Raw genomic sequence first — 16,822 nt, 5'->3', positions numbered from 1 at the left:
CCTCAATTTCCGGCAAAGGTTTTCGTACCGAGATAAGACTGCTGTGTAAACAGTAAAAGCAGCTCTGCAGCGTCCTTCTGAGACAGAAATCTTCCCAATTTATAGTTCAGTTTAAAAGGCGTGTAACTACTGATGTATATAAATGTTGAAAACGTTGGTGGGAAAATTATACTTGAGTATCAGGTGCCATTCATAGGTGGGAAAGGTGGGATCAGTGTCTGAAACACTAGGAAAAAAACTTGGCAGCAGTTCTTAGAGATGAGAACAGTAGATGCTAACATAGGAAGGACGATGCCAGCAACGAGGCATTGTTTCCAATAAATCATCATGTGAGGAAGTGCACAGACACTTCAGCTGTTCAAACCTCGTTCTGAGCATCCATAAGAAACCTCTCCGTGGGAAGCCAGGTAAAGGGAGTAATGTAAGTTGCATTTTATTAGACAGAGGTGGTTTTGATACATGTTAGATCTTAATTTCCCACTCTTCTTGTTCAGACATTGAGTGTACAGGTTCCCATTTTTTAGTCAAGAAAAACACATTGCACAAAGCAGCTGCATTCAACAATACAACAAGATACGTATCATTATTCACTTGAAGACTAGAAATGTGCCCAAAATTTTTTCAGTCATCCAGTATGCTAAAATATACATAATAAAAAGAGTTAATAACTTTAATGGTAAAATACATTAAAAAAATTCAGGCAAATTGAGAATGAAAACTTGTGACTTCCTTCTGTATGGCACCACTCCATTATTTCATTATAAATTTATAAAGGCACCACACACAGAGACTGTAAAGCAAGGGAGAAAACAAAACCAAGCAATTTTCCATGATTTTCTTTCTATACAAATACATGTATCTTAAGGCAGGTGTTTTATGTGCAAAATACAAGTGTACAGGTAAAATCAATGTTGGTATTCTCATAGTCACTTCATCTTTTAGCAGAAACATTGGTGTCCAAATGTACAGTACATCAAAAACACTTTTCTCTAACAGAGCTCAAAATAGAAGGCAGGCTGGAAGTATGGCCCTGATAACAATTACTTTTTAGATCTATAGAGCTTTTTCATAGACTCCTTAGAACATGTAAGAACATGTACAGTCATTCTCTCTTTCTTGTTGTGTCTTCCTTTAGAAAGGTCCATATCAACTTGTTCACTATGTCAGGTTGATCCTGCTGGAGCCAATGGCTGGCTTCAGACAAAATAGTTAATCTGAAATGATTTTTAACATAAATCCTTGTAATTTCTGCCATCTCAACTTCCATAAATGCATCTCTTTCTCCCCATAAGAGCAGGGTTGGCATGATGACTTCATGGTGCTGCAGAGGTAGGCAGCTTTAAAAAAAAAATAGGCTTACTTTAGTCTTGTTTCATAATAATCACCAACTTACTTCATCATTCGATTTACTTAGTTTTTTAAATCAACACAGATAATCTTATTGCAAGCTTTTCAGGTTCCAGGGTATCTTTACAATATGAAGAGAACCCTCATGTGACTCAAAGTGCTCAAAGTGTTAAGGATAGAGAAGTTACGTGTCTGTAATCAGCAGCTGGTTGCAACAGAAGTCTTATTTTTGGAGCATGAATGATACTTCTTCAGGATGCGTAGCCCAGGAGCTCCATAATCTCCATAAAAGTGAATGTGGAACAACATGCCCAGAATTCTGGTTGTCCATGGATTTCCCTGGGTTGATATGAATGATATGGCAGATTTCTGAACCTGTTTTATCTACTGTATGTAGATTTCAATGAAATACAATGCTTTGAATCATGTTTGGAATATAGTGTTCAAGGCATCCAGCTACCTGACTACCCATACTGTGTTACCAAAAATGGTTGTCCAGCAAATGGCAGGCATGTCCCATACCATGTAGCATTGTGCTCAGCAATAAAAACTGGGGGAAGTTGGCCAGTGGTGTCTGCAGCTGATCTGGGTCTGCCTGGAATCACTCATCAGGCGGTTGCACTCTGCATCACTTGTTTTATGTATTCTTTTATCATTATTATCATTATTATTTTCCCTTCCTTTTCTGTCCTACTAAACTGTCTTTATATCAGCCCACAAGTTTTACCTTTCTCCAGTTTTCTCCCCCATTGCACCGCATGGCAGTGAGAAAACAGCTGAGTGGTGCTGCGTTGAACCACAACACAGACTCAAAAGCATTTACACATCGTAAGACATTGATTTTTTTGAAGAAAAGCCCTTAGAAACTAAAATGTTAATAAAATTATACCACCACACTGACACATTTAAACTTTCTATAAAAACTTTCCATTATTTTTTCTTAATACAGTCATTTTGAATGTAATTATTTCATAAATGTTTCCTTACATTGAGGATAGATGTTAGAACACAGAAGACAAGCAGGCAGAAATGAAAGACTGTTTCAACATGAGTCATGTTAACACATCAGAATTCATTATTTATCTACTTCAGAGATGTTGAAAATTGTATCTGTATTTACTCCTGAACTGCTTTATCTTAGAACAGACTCTATCTTGGAAAAGACTAACTGCAACAATTCAGAACAGATTCCATACGCACAGATACAAATCATTATTATGCTAATGCTCAAATAATGATAATGCTGAACCAATCATGTATAAAAAAAGTTTGTTCTCAACAAGCTTTTATGAAAAATTTATTGCTAGGTTCAAACTTAGGTGTTAATTGAGAAACTATACTCTAAAAATGGAAAGGGAAGATGCTATGCATTAGTTTAATGTTACACAAAAGTGGAGACTTTGGAGACATTCCTTCTTTCTACTTACACATAATTCCGAGAATTAGTAATAAAAGATCAGGTTAAATAATAATTTCATTTTAATTGATGAACTAGTAAAATTCTTAAAATGACTTTTTGTAGCAGTGGATTTAGATTTCATTTTTCCAACAAAGTGGCCCAACCCCCAGAACCATAGATTTTTCATAGTAGCATCTTTAACAACTGATAATCTGGTGATCCAATTCAGTGCGTTTAGATTCATCTCTAAGAGCCTTTCAAGATTCTTTGCCTTGCTTATCTAAAGTAACAGAGTGACTGCTGTTCTGTTTATGCAAGTAAGTGTTCACAGTGGGTGGGAAGTAGCTCATCTTAATCATCTCTTTGGAAATAACCTTCCAGAAAAATTAAGAATCAGAGCTCCAGGGTGACAGCAATGAGATGGAAGCCTCTCACATGTAGGAGACCAGTGCCAGCCCGCTGGGAATCATAGTGAATTCAAGACAGTAGAACCTAAGTGCTGCTTATATGAGAGGAAGTGAAAATTTCAATCCAGTTATAATAGCTAGTGATTCACCTGTTTGTGTGATGGTGTGACCATCAGAATTGGTGGCAAGAATAGAAAGAGCTGAAGGCCCATATTTTTTTTCCCAGTGGAAATCCTGCTGTGTTGTGGCTGATACCACCTAGAATGTTATTCTGTGAATTCATCGCAGGAGTATTTTCATTAGAAAGGTAAATCAAACAGCGCACAAGAACATTCACGCTGAGGAATTAATAGCTCTGTGAAGAGACTTCCTGATTAATACCTCTCTTTTCCTTGAGCCTGAAAAAGGCCTGAACTGGTAGTTTAAACATACAAGTCTTCTACTCATGCAAATCCCACAGCAATGCAGCTGCTACAGTCTCTTCACTGCTGCTGCCGCAGCTGGTTAATGTGCACTCACTGATGCGAGGTGCTGTGGCAAACCTAATGAGCAAGGCTCAGGGTCCTCCTGCCTCTCCAGCTGCTCATTAGCCATACCCTGCAGGCTGCGGCTGTGCCATGCTAGCACCAGGGAATCCTGTGACACTCCACAGCTCCAGTTGCCCTTGGATGTCCCAGCTGTTGCTATCAGCCGCACTGTGTGGCTGCAAACAGGGACACTCCTACAAGCACAGCCGCTTCTCATATTCACCGTTGGTGTCTGTGCTTGGTGTTAGCTTATTTAGAAGATAACATGCCGTCTCTCTATGCTGTTTTGTCTTAGGCTGTGCAGACAGCACCTAGCTTGAACACCTGTTTTCCTCCCAGCATTGCGCTGCTGACTGCTTTCCTGACAGTGGCAATGAGGAAGGCACAAGAGGAGCAGGAAGGGTGGCAATATGTTTGGAACAGGGAAAGCTGAGAGTTAATCTGCTTCAAAACTCTGCTGAGTTCAGGGAAGGAGGTTTAACACTGCTGGAAACAGGAATTAAGGGAATAAAGAGTTCAGACCTCCTGATATATCCGTGCAGCATGGGGCTACCAGTCCTGAGTAGAGAATGACCAGGTTTAAACACATTCTGGCCGGTAAGTTTTTGGTAGATAAGCAGAGGGTGTCAGCCTCTAAGGCCAAGTCTGGCTGCTTGAGAAAACTCTGGTTGTTACTTTGTTTTGCATGGATACCTATTCCTATGTATTTTGCTGCCTGACGCCAAATGTTTTTGTTAACTGTTGAGACTTTAGGAATACATATATATATTTTTTCCCTACTACCTTAGCGGCAGAAGAGACAATAACGCTTTTGGACTCTAGAGGGCTCTAGAATATTTTACCTCGTTTCGGAACGTTAGACTGACCTGAAAATATTTCTGTAATGGTTGATAGGTCCAGTTAATGCTCCAGGTTGTGAAAAGACATAGAGGTAAGCTTCAATGTCTTCTGCTGTTAATCTGCATCCTTTCCTACCGATTCCAGTGGTCTGGCTGGTAAACAAACTTTTCAGAACCTACCAAAAGAAGAGTAAAAAGCCATCACATATCTACAGAGCGCTATTTCTTTCCTTCAACAAGACACATCTTTCTAAAACCTATTTATACATAGCTCACTCCAGAGTAATTAGAGTACACGCAAATAGCACTATCACCAAGGTACTCAGTTACGTTATCCTGCCTATGACAGGCAGTGGCAGGCTGTAGGCACATACTTTTTTCCTCAGGATGGAGCCAGCAGCTGAGAGGTGGGAGGCAGAAGGAGGCAGAAGGAGGCAGCATCCCCCAGCTTGCTGTTCTGTATGCCTGCAGCACTGACAGTGCTGTGCTGGGCTGCATATATGTGGGTCTGGGTCAATGCATACTGGTTTTTCTCTTTCTATACATTCATTTTGATTGTTTAACATTACATAAAATGTTGGCCTTATTGGTTTCTCAGGCAGAATTAACCACCTGAAAGAATGCAATATCCGAACTGCCAGGCTGCCCATCCTGCAGCAGTCAGTGCATGATGAGGGGATGTCCCACCACTCAGGAGCAGCAGCTAAGTCAGGAGTTCCCCTGACACCAAATGTGTCTATGGTAGAGCACAGCATGTGACTTCTGAGGTGGAGTAACACACTGTAGTGCTGGGGGTTAACAGTGTGTCCCAAATGCCTGCCAGAGATCCCAAACCAAGCACAGATTCTTTATGCTTTTATTCTGCTTTGTATAAATGTATAAAACTGAAGAAAAATCAGAAAGCTCTGTATTTTTTCCAGTAATTATCACTACATGAGAAGGGATCAATGTACGTGGTAATTCTTCCATCACTCACAGATAAATATACAAACAAGAGCACTCATTTTGCTCACCTTGAAATCATTGACTGTAAACATGAATTCAGGAAACCATGGCATTTGGAAAAAGAAGTAGTAACCAGATTTAATCAATTGTGATGGATGTCGTAGAATGTACTCTGAAACAAAAATGCCCATGAATTAAAAATGAAAACTGATGACTTAAACAAAATTACTGTTAATATCACTATCTGTTAAACTTAAAGGAGTGTTTTAAAATACTGCATTATGTGACAAGAGATGATTAATGTTTCAGCAGTAAGTGTATGATGTGGTCATTAAAGTTTATTTCTTCTTTTATGTGTGTTAGTAGAAACAGGCAGCAAAATGAAGTCTGCCAAAGATTAGGTAAGAGCAGTGACATTCAAGAGCTTAATCACATGAGAGGTTTTCACTTAAGAGCTCTATCAGTGCAGCTAGTCCGAAGCATTTTTTCAGGTGTAGAATAAGAGGCATAAATACAAATGTTACTTTTGCCTGTAATTCTCTCATCAAAGATGAGGTGTAGAGAAATCTGTAGATGATAATCCACTTACACTGTGAGTGCTAAGTCAAGAAACCTGAGATGGAACTCTTAAAAATCTAGTGTCATAATTGCCATCAGTTAGCAACAAGGAATGGCATGCATTGAGTAACTAAGCAATTAGAGTGTGCCTAAAGCAGTCACATGGAAGGTACAACGTCAAAGATCAAGCAATTTCGAATTCATAAATACATAAATCCCTTAGGAGTGCCTGGGAGTGTTTTAACTGCTGTTATGGCATTAATTGTGCAAATAACAAAAATATTTAAAAAAATAAGACTTTGATGATTGTGAAGATTGTAGTAGTAAAGGCAAGCAGAATGCTCAGTGTATAAGCTCTCTGTTTTCATTTTATTCACAGTAGGAGAAATTTGATCCAGGGAGACTTTATCAAGCTGCATAACATATTTTGTTCTTTAAAAACATGCAAACAAATATTAAGGAAAGCTATAGTAATATGCATTTTGCTTCTATACAGCCTGGCTCCTGCTCTCAATGTAAGAACTGCAGCAGCTCCTGCTTGCTCCAATGGAGAACAGACATTTCCTTGGGTAAGTGAAGCTTAACTACATTGCAAAATGTTCTTTAATACCTTGGAAGGGTGGTCAAGTACATTGTGAGAACAATATGTGTGAAGAGTTCTGATTCCATGGTGTCATAAGGTCAGATTTACATTCAACAGAGATGAAAGATAAAGCTTTGCTGAATTTTCTCAACTATTTCTAGGGGTGACTTTAAAAATGAAAACAGCATAAGGTCAGCTATTTGAGAAACTAAAATGAGGGAGGTATTACTGTCATTGTAATTACTGAATGTAGATCCAATCCCTATGAAATTTTGTAATTGTGGGTAGCAGGCAAGCTTGAAGCCTATCACACAATAAATTCTGTTAGTGCACCAGATATCTTTTTGTGGTAACTGCTAGCACATTCCTGAGCTTCTGGTAAACAGACTGGAAAGGTTGTCTTGTTCCAATGAATATTGTGTAAGATGAAGTTTCACTTGTCACCTAAATCAGGATTACATTCTAGAAGTCTGATTCTCAGGTTGTTTTATACATTTTTAATAATACAGTGAGACCTTAACCTAGGTATTATACAGCCATGTTCAGGGAATTCTATCCTGCCAGATTCATGTTCATGAAAATAATATTTGTTGGACTTCAAGGATTAAGAAGAAAACCCAGTAAATTTGCTTACAAACAGTCCCACTCCCTACAATAAATTATTTCCCAAAGTATAATGCTGGATACCTTACTGCTTCATAAAACACATTCCAAACTGTAAAAGGTAACAGAATATCTAAAAGAGCAAATACCTTTAATCGCTTAGCGCAAATACAATCTTAATGCAAATACTCTGGATTAACATACAGAACATTGTAAGTATGATAAAACTCACCAGTAAACACTGAAGGATGAGGGAAATTAACCACAATTAGTTTAGTCACCATTTCAGGGTAACATATAGCCACTAACCAAGCGATCATTCCTCCCCAGTCATGGCCAATCAACACACACTTGTTGTATCCTACCACACAAACACAAATTTGTGGGTTTTTTTCAGAAAAATTCCATAGAGATCATCACATACAGTAAGTGCTGGATAAAATAGGTAATGTAACTACTTAATACTGCACTGCTTCCATTACTAATGGCCAGGAAAAATGTCTTTTTATTGCTAAAAATATAATACATATTAAAATGAGTTAATTTGACTTCAATTACGCTTTAACATTGATATCAAATTGAAGTAATGTGGTATCCAAATGCCGCTCTGTTCACATATCAGCCAGTGCACAGTCAAATATTGCTTTGAATTGATTGCTTTGAATATGGGAGGTTAGCTAAGCACTATATATCATCACTGTGCTAGATTATATTTAATATCTGTATTAGGTGATCCGTATATATACATATAGATGAATATGCACATTTAAATATTTAGAAGTATAGAAGTAATACTTCTCCATATGCTGTTTTGATGTCAATTTTTCAAAGTTCTTAGCATTCACCTAATTACTATTTCATTGATGGAAATGGGAATTTTGCAGCAATAAAAGGTGGGGGGCAGGGGGAAAGTCATGCCTGTTTTTGAAAGCTTAACTATTCCTTCTTTAACCATTCCTCGAATACATACTACAGTGTCAGATACTATCATAGTCCTCACTAAGGATTGTAATACTGAGCATGTATGCTACAAATAAAATTTATAAAAGCCCAACTGTTCTGAATTCCGAAAAATGTGGATGCAGTTGTCAAAGCATCTTAAAATCTCTCTTGAATAAAAATCTCATCAAGCACATTTGATATAATCAGCGTCTCCAAAAGAATTTAACTTAGGGTTAGAACAAAGGTAGGAAGTCTCAGAAATACTTTTTTTCAGAAATTTTCAAATCTGTATGAAATTACATGATGGTGAGAGCTCTTCACAAACATAACCATGGCATTACCATGGAGATTAACACAACCAGCAAAGGTTGGAAAATGTAAGCACAGTGTGGAGGCTGCCTGCCCAACCTTTCAACAATATTCAGGCTTTGCAAGCAAAGCAAATCCCAAATTCAAGCCTTAGAACTGGCACAACTGCTGCACTATTTTTTAATGTGAAATGCAGTTAGTTGTTTCACTATGCCTAGAGTATCTAACGAATTAAAATGAATCTAATCTTTTGTCTTACTATTTGTACAGAGAGGAAATACCCCTCACTAGGTGATGTTTTTCATTGTCAGAACAGCTGCGCTTCCTTCTGAACTGAAGGGGTAAAATTTACCAGAATGTTTCAGTTCAGGATCTACTACACCGTTTTTTTTTTAGCACAGAGAGCAATGCATCCTTCTCTCTCCCTTCCACTCCTCTCACTGTTGTGTAAGACAGAGTGATTCAGCTCTTGAGAAATGACTATGGTGCAGGAGTAGTATTTTGGGATTTTTTCTTAAGGCATCAGATATACTGTCATCATCACTATAAAGCCCACAATATTTATTCTATCTTGTTTGTGCTAGAGGAATTTCACGTGATAGAAATTCTCTTGTCTGAGAGTGCTATTAGACTAATCCATAACAGTATTTATTGAGTGCAACTGTTAGGAGTAAGTGAAGGGTCTTTTTAGTTAGAGGAAATATCATAGGTTTGTTCTGCTGCATTTCACAGCACATGGAGAAGAGTTTTTGAAAGTCATGATGGAAAATCATCTTTATACATTGTTTCTACTGGTATATACATCATGAGTGGAAAGCAAACCTTTTCCATTAGTACTGTTATAGTCCATATATTAGGAATATCCTTAGCTTTATATCTCTACATATCTAGGATATGTATATCTAAAAGAGAAGCAGTTGTTTTGAAATCAATATTTATACACTTAAGGTTTTTTTCCGTGAGCTGAGTAGTTTGTCTTCTACTAACTCACCTAGAGATTCCAAAATATCCTTTATATCTGTTATCAGGAAATCCAATTTGTAATTTTCTTTGTGCGAAGGAGCATCTGTTTCTCCATAACCTCTCAAATCCAGGGCCACCACTCGATATTCACTTTTAAATTCCCGCAGTTGATGGCGCCAAGAGTACCTAACAAAGGGAAAAAAAGTTGGAGTTATAAGGTCAAGCAGTATGATACTAAAATGCAGTCAATGGTTTTGCTCCCAAATAGTTGAGGATACATTAACATGGCTTTGTTTGCAATTAGGTTCTTTTTGCTTTCTATGGTATGTTGCTTATCCCTTGTAGCTATGGCAATTCTGTGCTCCCTTTTTGAATTCTACAGTAAGGAAATGCAGCTGCCGAAGAGGCAGCATGGCCAGAGCCTGGCTATTTTAACAGTTCTTGGAGCCTGGCATGATCCCTTTGCTGTAAAGGAAGCAGGCTTAAAACAGAGCACACACTGGAGTATTCTGTCTTATCCTTGTAACCATTCCATCATCAAAAAAGTAAGGTCTGAAAAGCTTTCTCTTCTCCCTTGTTCATATGCAAATTTTGATGGACTAGGGAAATATGCCTCTAGGGAAAGATTTTTTTTTTCCTTTTCAGAAAAAGAATGTCAGGCAATTCATATGCTAAATTAACCAAAGAAAGAAATACAATGAATAACAAATGAATGTGGTGAATTCCATATGATTTATATTGTGCACACTTTCATCTGTGTCACTCTACTGCTAGAACTGTTCCAGAACAATCTGTCAGCGTGTTGGTACTCCACAAAGCATTGCATTGCTTGCATTTCTGTGGAAAAGAGTGAGAGCATCACATACTTTTAAAGACATACAAAATGAAGAAGGCAAAGGCTTGAACTATTCCTCATTCTGCAATAGTACGTAGTGACTGGATGAGTATGTTTGTAATGCAAAAATAGCAAGAAAATGGCAAAGGTGATCCTGAAAGAATTACCTGCCTTCGAGTGTTACTCACACCAATTACATTTCAGAATAGCCAGCACCAAGAAGACTTGGCCTTAGATTATAATAAAAAGATACATGAAAAACATCATCCTTCTGGACATGGATAACATTGACTGCATGTTGCTAGGATCTAGCTTTTTCTTCTGCTCTTTTTTCAACTGTGTCCATCAGGTAGATGATACAAAGCATAAGAATCATCAGGTATCATGAGAGATGCACAGAATTCTACCTGAATTCAAACTATATCAGTTCATTGGGTATTCCACTTTTAGCTTTGCCTCCAACCTACTAGGCATTCTGAATATCGTAAGTAATATCACAGTAATATTTATTAATTATAGAAATTTATATTCATGTAAACAGAAGTCAGAACCTTTCCATTTTAGTGCTATATGATTCAAATGCAATATTTATCAGATCTCTAGGAATTAAATTTTTAAATGCATTGTACAGTGATTTGGAAGCTGAATTTGCCATGGTAACTGCTGTAGCTATCATGTATATTTCAGTAAGAAGAAAAAAGGGCCAGAAATAAATAAATAATCTGTGTTTGTTTCAGAGCATGTCTAACTGCTATCCGCAGCAGCCCATCCGCCACCAAATGTCTGACTGAACGTGTTTCATATCCAAAGAAATCTTTTTACTGTGTATGAAATATAACCAGAAGACAGTTGCTTTGCAGGCAGGAATTGGAATGCTGGTGAATGCCTTTGTTATCATAAGGCTAAATAACTGAAATTATTTTGTGACTTTTTATTCATGTTATTTCTGAAAGGCAGCTTGTACAAAATTCAGCAGCTTACACATCCCAGCTGTCTCAACACATCATGCTCACTTTCAAATATTTTGTCTTTATCACGAAATTGATATTGATTATCAAGTTCTTATGCATCTAAAGCTCTTAATGGCTCGGGTGCATTATATTCCTAAGTGATCTTTCATCTTCAGACATTCTGAGTCACTTGGTAAGGTCAGTGTTCTCTGGTTATAGTTGTCCTACTTATAACCTTGAGACATTGGAAAGCAAAGGATTTGCTGCAATTAAAAATTGTAACTGTGAGTTGTATCCATTTTTTTTCCTAGTTGAACAGTACAAATTTAACGCGTATTTAACTGTCTCTTAAATTGTGATTATTGTACTGCATGCTCTGAGAACATTTTCTATCCTTGCATTAAAATCTTGCACTGATTGAATTAACAAGCCAGCATCATATTTGTAGTGTGACTGCTTTATAAACGGTTAGTATGTGTTTTTCTTTCCAAAGATAGTAAACTGTGCTATTGGTGGTCCCAGTAACCTACACTGCAGTTTTTTAATCATTATTCCATTCCATTTGAATGGTCAGATAATATATAAACTGTCACTTAAAGCATGGCTCACCATTCTAAATTGTAAAAGCAGCTGTCTGAATTTTGATATATACTGAATTTCAGTAGAATATATACATGAAATGCTAATTTTTGCATATTTTTCCACTGTAGTGGAAATTAGGTGTATTCTCAGCTGTCTTTCTGTGTTGGAATACACATTAAATACCCATTCTGCAAGATATGCATAATGTTTGCATTAGGTATGCATTCCCCCCAATGTAACTGACTTTTTATTTGGTGTGTACAGCTTTTAGACTTGTAATTGGCAATTTAGTATTAGGACAGTGTATTTATTTGAAAATTTATCTTAAAATAATAAATGTGACTCTTTACCATCATCCTCAATGCCTTTTGTATCTGCAGGATATTGCTGAGGGAAGAGAACTGGCCTCTCATTGACCTGGGTCAATTTATCATGGTATGACTTGACTGTGGCTTGAAAGATTACAGTTCCATATCTGAGTTTAGAAAGGAAAAGGATCATTGAACTTGCTGAATTACTGGCATCACCACTTCCTCTATTCACTTATTGTTTTTTATGTGGAAGTTCTGCAAGCCACACCTCCTAGTTAAACCAGGCTGCGACAGCTCAAGCGATTTGGTTTAAACATCAGGCACATGACTGCTTTTCATTGTTATTAACTAATGTGCAGGCTTGGTTTTGATTCGCCATTCATCTTATGATGAACTAATAATAGAGCCTTTTCCCTCCAAGTAGCACTCTGAAATTAGGCTGCAAAGCAGCCTATAGAACTTGTAGTTCTCTCCCTTCCCCAGTTAAAACTCACGTATAGTGTTTTTAACAATGTGATCCATACTGCTCTTAACATACATTGGATCCTCATTTCAGCACCCCCTGCTGTAGTTCTGAAGTTCAGCTTTGTTAGTACAAATGCTATGTGTTTTCCAAAAGGGAAGTTCATTAAAAACAAGCTGTTCCTCCCCAAAGTTTGAAGAAAAGAATACGTACTTGGAGAAAGAATAGAATGACACTGCAAAAAAGACAGTTGTGCTGTAGGAATGTTTTATGGTTGCTGCAGTTAGAAATGTCAATAGTTTGTTCCTGACTAGGTCTTAATACTGTTAATATGCATAGGGTTACAGAACAGTTCACTCTGAGATTACTTAAGCTTTGATTATCTCTCTTGGTTATCTTAAGCAGCCTCATTTATACAAGAAAAGCATGTAGGGAGTTTTTACCAGAATTCTGGAAAGCCATGAAGCAGCAGCATGAGTGGTTTACCCCTTTCTCCAGCAGCCACATAGTGGAATCTTAATCCTGAATCCTAGAAGGAGAGAAAAAGAAGTTTGGTGTTCTTACTGCTGCATTATAACTGCTGTACTGGTATTCAAGAATAAGTAGTTTTAGACAACATTCTAAGGTACTGCCCCTGAAAACACATCAAGCTGTCAGTTCTCAAAGCTGAAGTCTTCTGTAATGCTGAGGTCAGGTACTGCTACACCCTGACAATGCTGAGCATCCCACAGCCCAGCAGCCACAGCCCCTTCCTGTACAGCCAGCTTTGACACATGCCCAGCTATGCGAGTGCGTGGCAGTTCAGCCACAAGCATGCTCAGGGTTCTGAGAGACCACCCCATGGCATGGGGATGATGAGGTGGATGAAGATCATTATAAAAGCAAGGACCTTGCTTTCTTACAGACATAGCATGTGCTTGATGGAAAGACTTTCAGACATAATGTACTTTGAATGCACTTCTCATCTTTCACTTAGTTTCTAAGATTGAGCAACTATTTAAAACTATGAAGTTACAATCTTGCACAATAAAGCACTGCATGGATTCTTAGGAAAAAAAAAAAAAAACAAAAAACCAACAACAAACAAACAACAAAGCAATCAAAAGTAACTAACTACAAAGGAAGTTCTTCCTGCTTGCTTTTTTACTGTCCAAGGCTTCAGACTTACTTCAGGAGAGAAAGCCTTCATACAATCCTCTTCTTTCTACCCTACTATAGTCACTATTTCTGATACATCTTTTAAACAAATGAGTCTTATCACCAACAGATAAGTTAGTGATAGCTGTCCAGAGGCTTAATACTGAAATGCCATTGAAATGAATGGATGTGTGCAAGCTTATGCTAACTCAGGGTCAAATCTGGCAGAATTTAAAACTGAAATGATGTCCTCCAGGTTTACTGAATTCTTACACAGATGTGAATACAGAAGTTGGGAGGACTTAGCTCATAAAATACAACATGCTAATTAGGAGTCATTTGAAGGAAACTGCAGGAAGGAAGGCCATACTGCTCCTGAACAAATGTCAGAGCCTGAACTGTCTCTGCTATTTTAAAAAGGGAAGACAAAACTCCTGCCTTTGCTGTCGATTGAGCCCTCAAGGGTCAGAACTGTGCAGAAAGCTTTTCTTGCCCACAGTGCTTCATACTGTCTGAAATACTTCTGCACAGTGAAGTCACTAACCAGCTACCAAGCCATTAACGTATATCTTGGAGTTTAAGAAGGCTCTGAAAAGGGCACATCTGTTTTCTTGTTTTTGTACTCATTGTAGATACAGGAGGGATTTTTGCTCAATTCTATCAAAAATTACACTGATACTTTTCTTTGGGGATGCCAGTGAAGTTGAAATATCTCTGTATTTTTAGGTACTTACTGATCTCTTTCTAGTAAATTCTAGGGCCATTACAACACCTCCACCGTTCTCCATACCATCCCTGCCTTTGATCCCTTTAACACAACAGAAGTTTCTCAGTTTTATTCCAGAGATTCTCCTCTCGTTTCAGTCATCTAGCCCTCCTCCATTCTGCTTCTCTTTGTGTCCTTTAGGGATTCACCCTCAGTGTTTTTATTTAATCAATGTATTGCTTTTAAGGATATTGTTTTTACTCATGCAAATTCAATCATCTCTTGTACTGCAGCAAGTTGAATGTCACATACCCCAAACTAAGCCCATCCTCCACCAGTTCAGCTGCTCCTTTCGGTCTCCTCTTTTTTATTACTGCAACAACATGGCATCAGATATTGCCATCTTCTCTGCAACCCACTTCTGTCTTTCTTTTGCTGGAACCTGCACAGATCTCTAGGATGCATGTGTCTGGGAGGTAACACATGAGCCTGCTGTTACCCAGCGGCCAGAGAGTTTCATGCTGCCTGAACCGAGCAGCAGACCGTCATCCTGGCAAGCAGTCTGCTTTGCCCCAAAGGCTCCCTTATTCCCACCATCCCCTCGCTTCCCAGCAACCCCGCATTACTGCTTGGCGCTATGGGAGAGGCAAATACAGCGTGTGAGTGCAGCAGTGTGTGCGTGTCTCCTGGTGATGTTGGAAAAAAGCAAGAAGGCAAATTGTGAGGGACTGGGAGGCTGAACGATTTATGTTAGCTCTGTGTGGCAAAAAAGGCTGCACAGAACCCTCAGAACAATGCTCTCAGTACTCATTCAATTAAAAATAGCGCTATGAAAATTGCAGCGCTCACCTACAGCTGAAGAAGAAACCGAGCTAAAACAACTTCTTTCCGGGCAGTTCCCGGAGGAGCAGATCGCAGGCAGAGACCCAGAGCAGTCTTTTAACAACCCTGCGGGCCGTAACCGCGCAGCCTCAGGGATGGGGCTGAGCGCTTCACTCCGCGCTTCCCCTGCAGCTCCGCCGCGAGGCCGCGGGGCCGCACCCCACGGGCAGCGCTGCCCGGCCCGGGCTCCTCCCGCGGCGCCCCCGGGGCAGCGGCTCCTTGTGCGTGCGTGCGGCGGGGCGAGCCCGCAGGGGAACCGCCGGAGGGGAGCACGCACGAGTGCCCGTGTACAGGCATGCACCGGCGGGCGGGCGCGCACGCAGCCGAGACGCGTGCACGGGAGCACGGGTGCGCACGGCGAGGCCCGCTCCCCCCGACCCCAGCCTTCACCTTGATCCGGACGTAGCAGTGGGTGCCCAGGGAGGGGTCGTTGAGGCAGGCGGGGGGGTTCTCCCGCATCACCCAGCGGAAGGTCTCGCCCGGTCGCCGGCCGATGCTCCATAGCAGCCGCAGCCCGGCGATGCAGGCGCACACTCCGCAGTAGCTGTACACCAGCGCCCAGAAAAGCAGCGCCCGCGCGGCCACCATCACACGGCGGGCGGGCGGCTGGCACGCAGCACCCGGTCTCGCCATCGGGCCCCGCCGCCGCCGTCCCCGCCGGCCGAGAGGGGCTCGCAGCGCCGCCGCCGCCAGGAGCCGCCCGAGCGGAGGCACCGCTCACGGCGGCGGCGGCGCGCCCGCCCCGCGGTCCCCGAGGCCCTCGCCCCGCTGCCCGGCACCGCGCGGCGCCGCGCCTCCCGCCCGGCCCCGCCGGGCCCCGAGCGGCGCGTCCCTGCCCGGCCGATGGATCTGCGCCCGATGGCCCGCAGGGAACGAAGGAAAAAGCTGGCCAGGAGCGAAGGGGCTGCTCCCAGCCGCGTCCACGGCCAGGGCTGCCGCACGCATCGAAACTCGCCGAAAGGTCTTTGCGAGAAGTGCGTGTGGGAGACGCGGGACAGCCTCACCTCTGCTGCCTTCGCAAGGTCTTTGCATGCGGTAGCTTTGCTCACCCTGATCTCGTATTTGGACGCACATACCTTACTGGTGTGAGATGAAAAAGAGGTGTACGGCTGTGTGGTTAGATTTCAATTATTTTTAAAAACTGTGTGCGTTCTGTCTCTGCTGTTTAACTATTGTCCATTGAAAGATGATTCTGTAAATATATTACAGCCTCAACTGCCTGTTAGTATGAGTGTTTCTGAAGAACATACCAATTCTGAGCTTCAGCACAAATGTTTATAATTTAGAAAATGGAACTTTAATCAAGGTATTGGCTAGTAGAGGCAATTGGACCATCATTAGCAGCCGTTTTCCATTACTGAGTTTGGTACTGAATTCTCAGCACCTGCAGTTGACACAGGGAGTTGAACAAGCTCAGTTCTCCACGAGGCACACCAACTTCCCTCTCTATTCTGCACTTGTTCCTCAGTGGGATGCAGTAAGTCCAAGGCTTGGAGAGGCCCTGGAGCAGGATCCCAGCCTGTAACACAGACCT

General features: G+C 40.6%; 1 protein-coding gene across 1 annotated transcript; it reads right to left on the bottom strand.

The window, feature by feature from the left end:
* Positions 1-1,102: 1,102 nt before the first annotated feature.
* Positions 1,103-15,921, bottom strand: EPHX4 (epoxide hydrolase 4; the record flags this gene model as incomplete). Its single annotated transcript, XM_079536376.1, has 7 exons — positions 1,103-1,337; positions 4,547-4,695; positions 5,533-5,636; positions 7,441-7,569; positions 9,451-9,608; positions 13,007-13,092; positions 15,679-15,921. The coding sequence occupies 7 exons, from the start codon at positions 15,919-15,921 to the stop codon at positions 1,103-1,105; spliced, it is 1,104 nt and encodes a 367-aa protein (XP_079392502.1).
* Between the last annotated feature and the right edge of the window lie 901 nt (positions 15,922-16,822).

The sequence above is a fragment of the Tetrao urogallus genome (assembly GCF_951394365.1).
Source record: "Tetrao urogallus genome assembly, chromosome: 5".
Taxonomy (NCBI): Eukaryota; Metazoa; Chordata; class Aves; order Galliformes; family Phasianidae; genus Tetrao; species Tetrao urogallus.
Note: the sequence above shows the minus strand (reverse complement) of the source record. Positions and strands in the feature narration are given on the sequence as shown.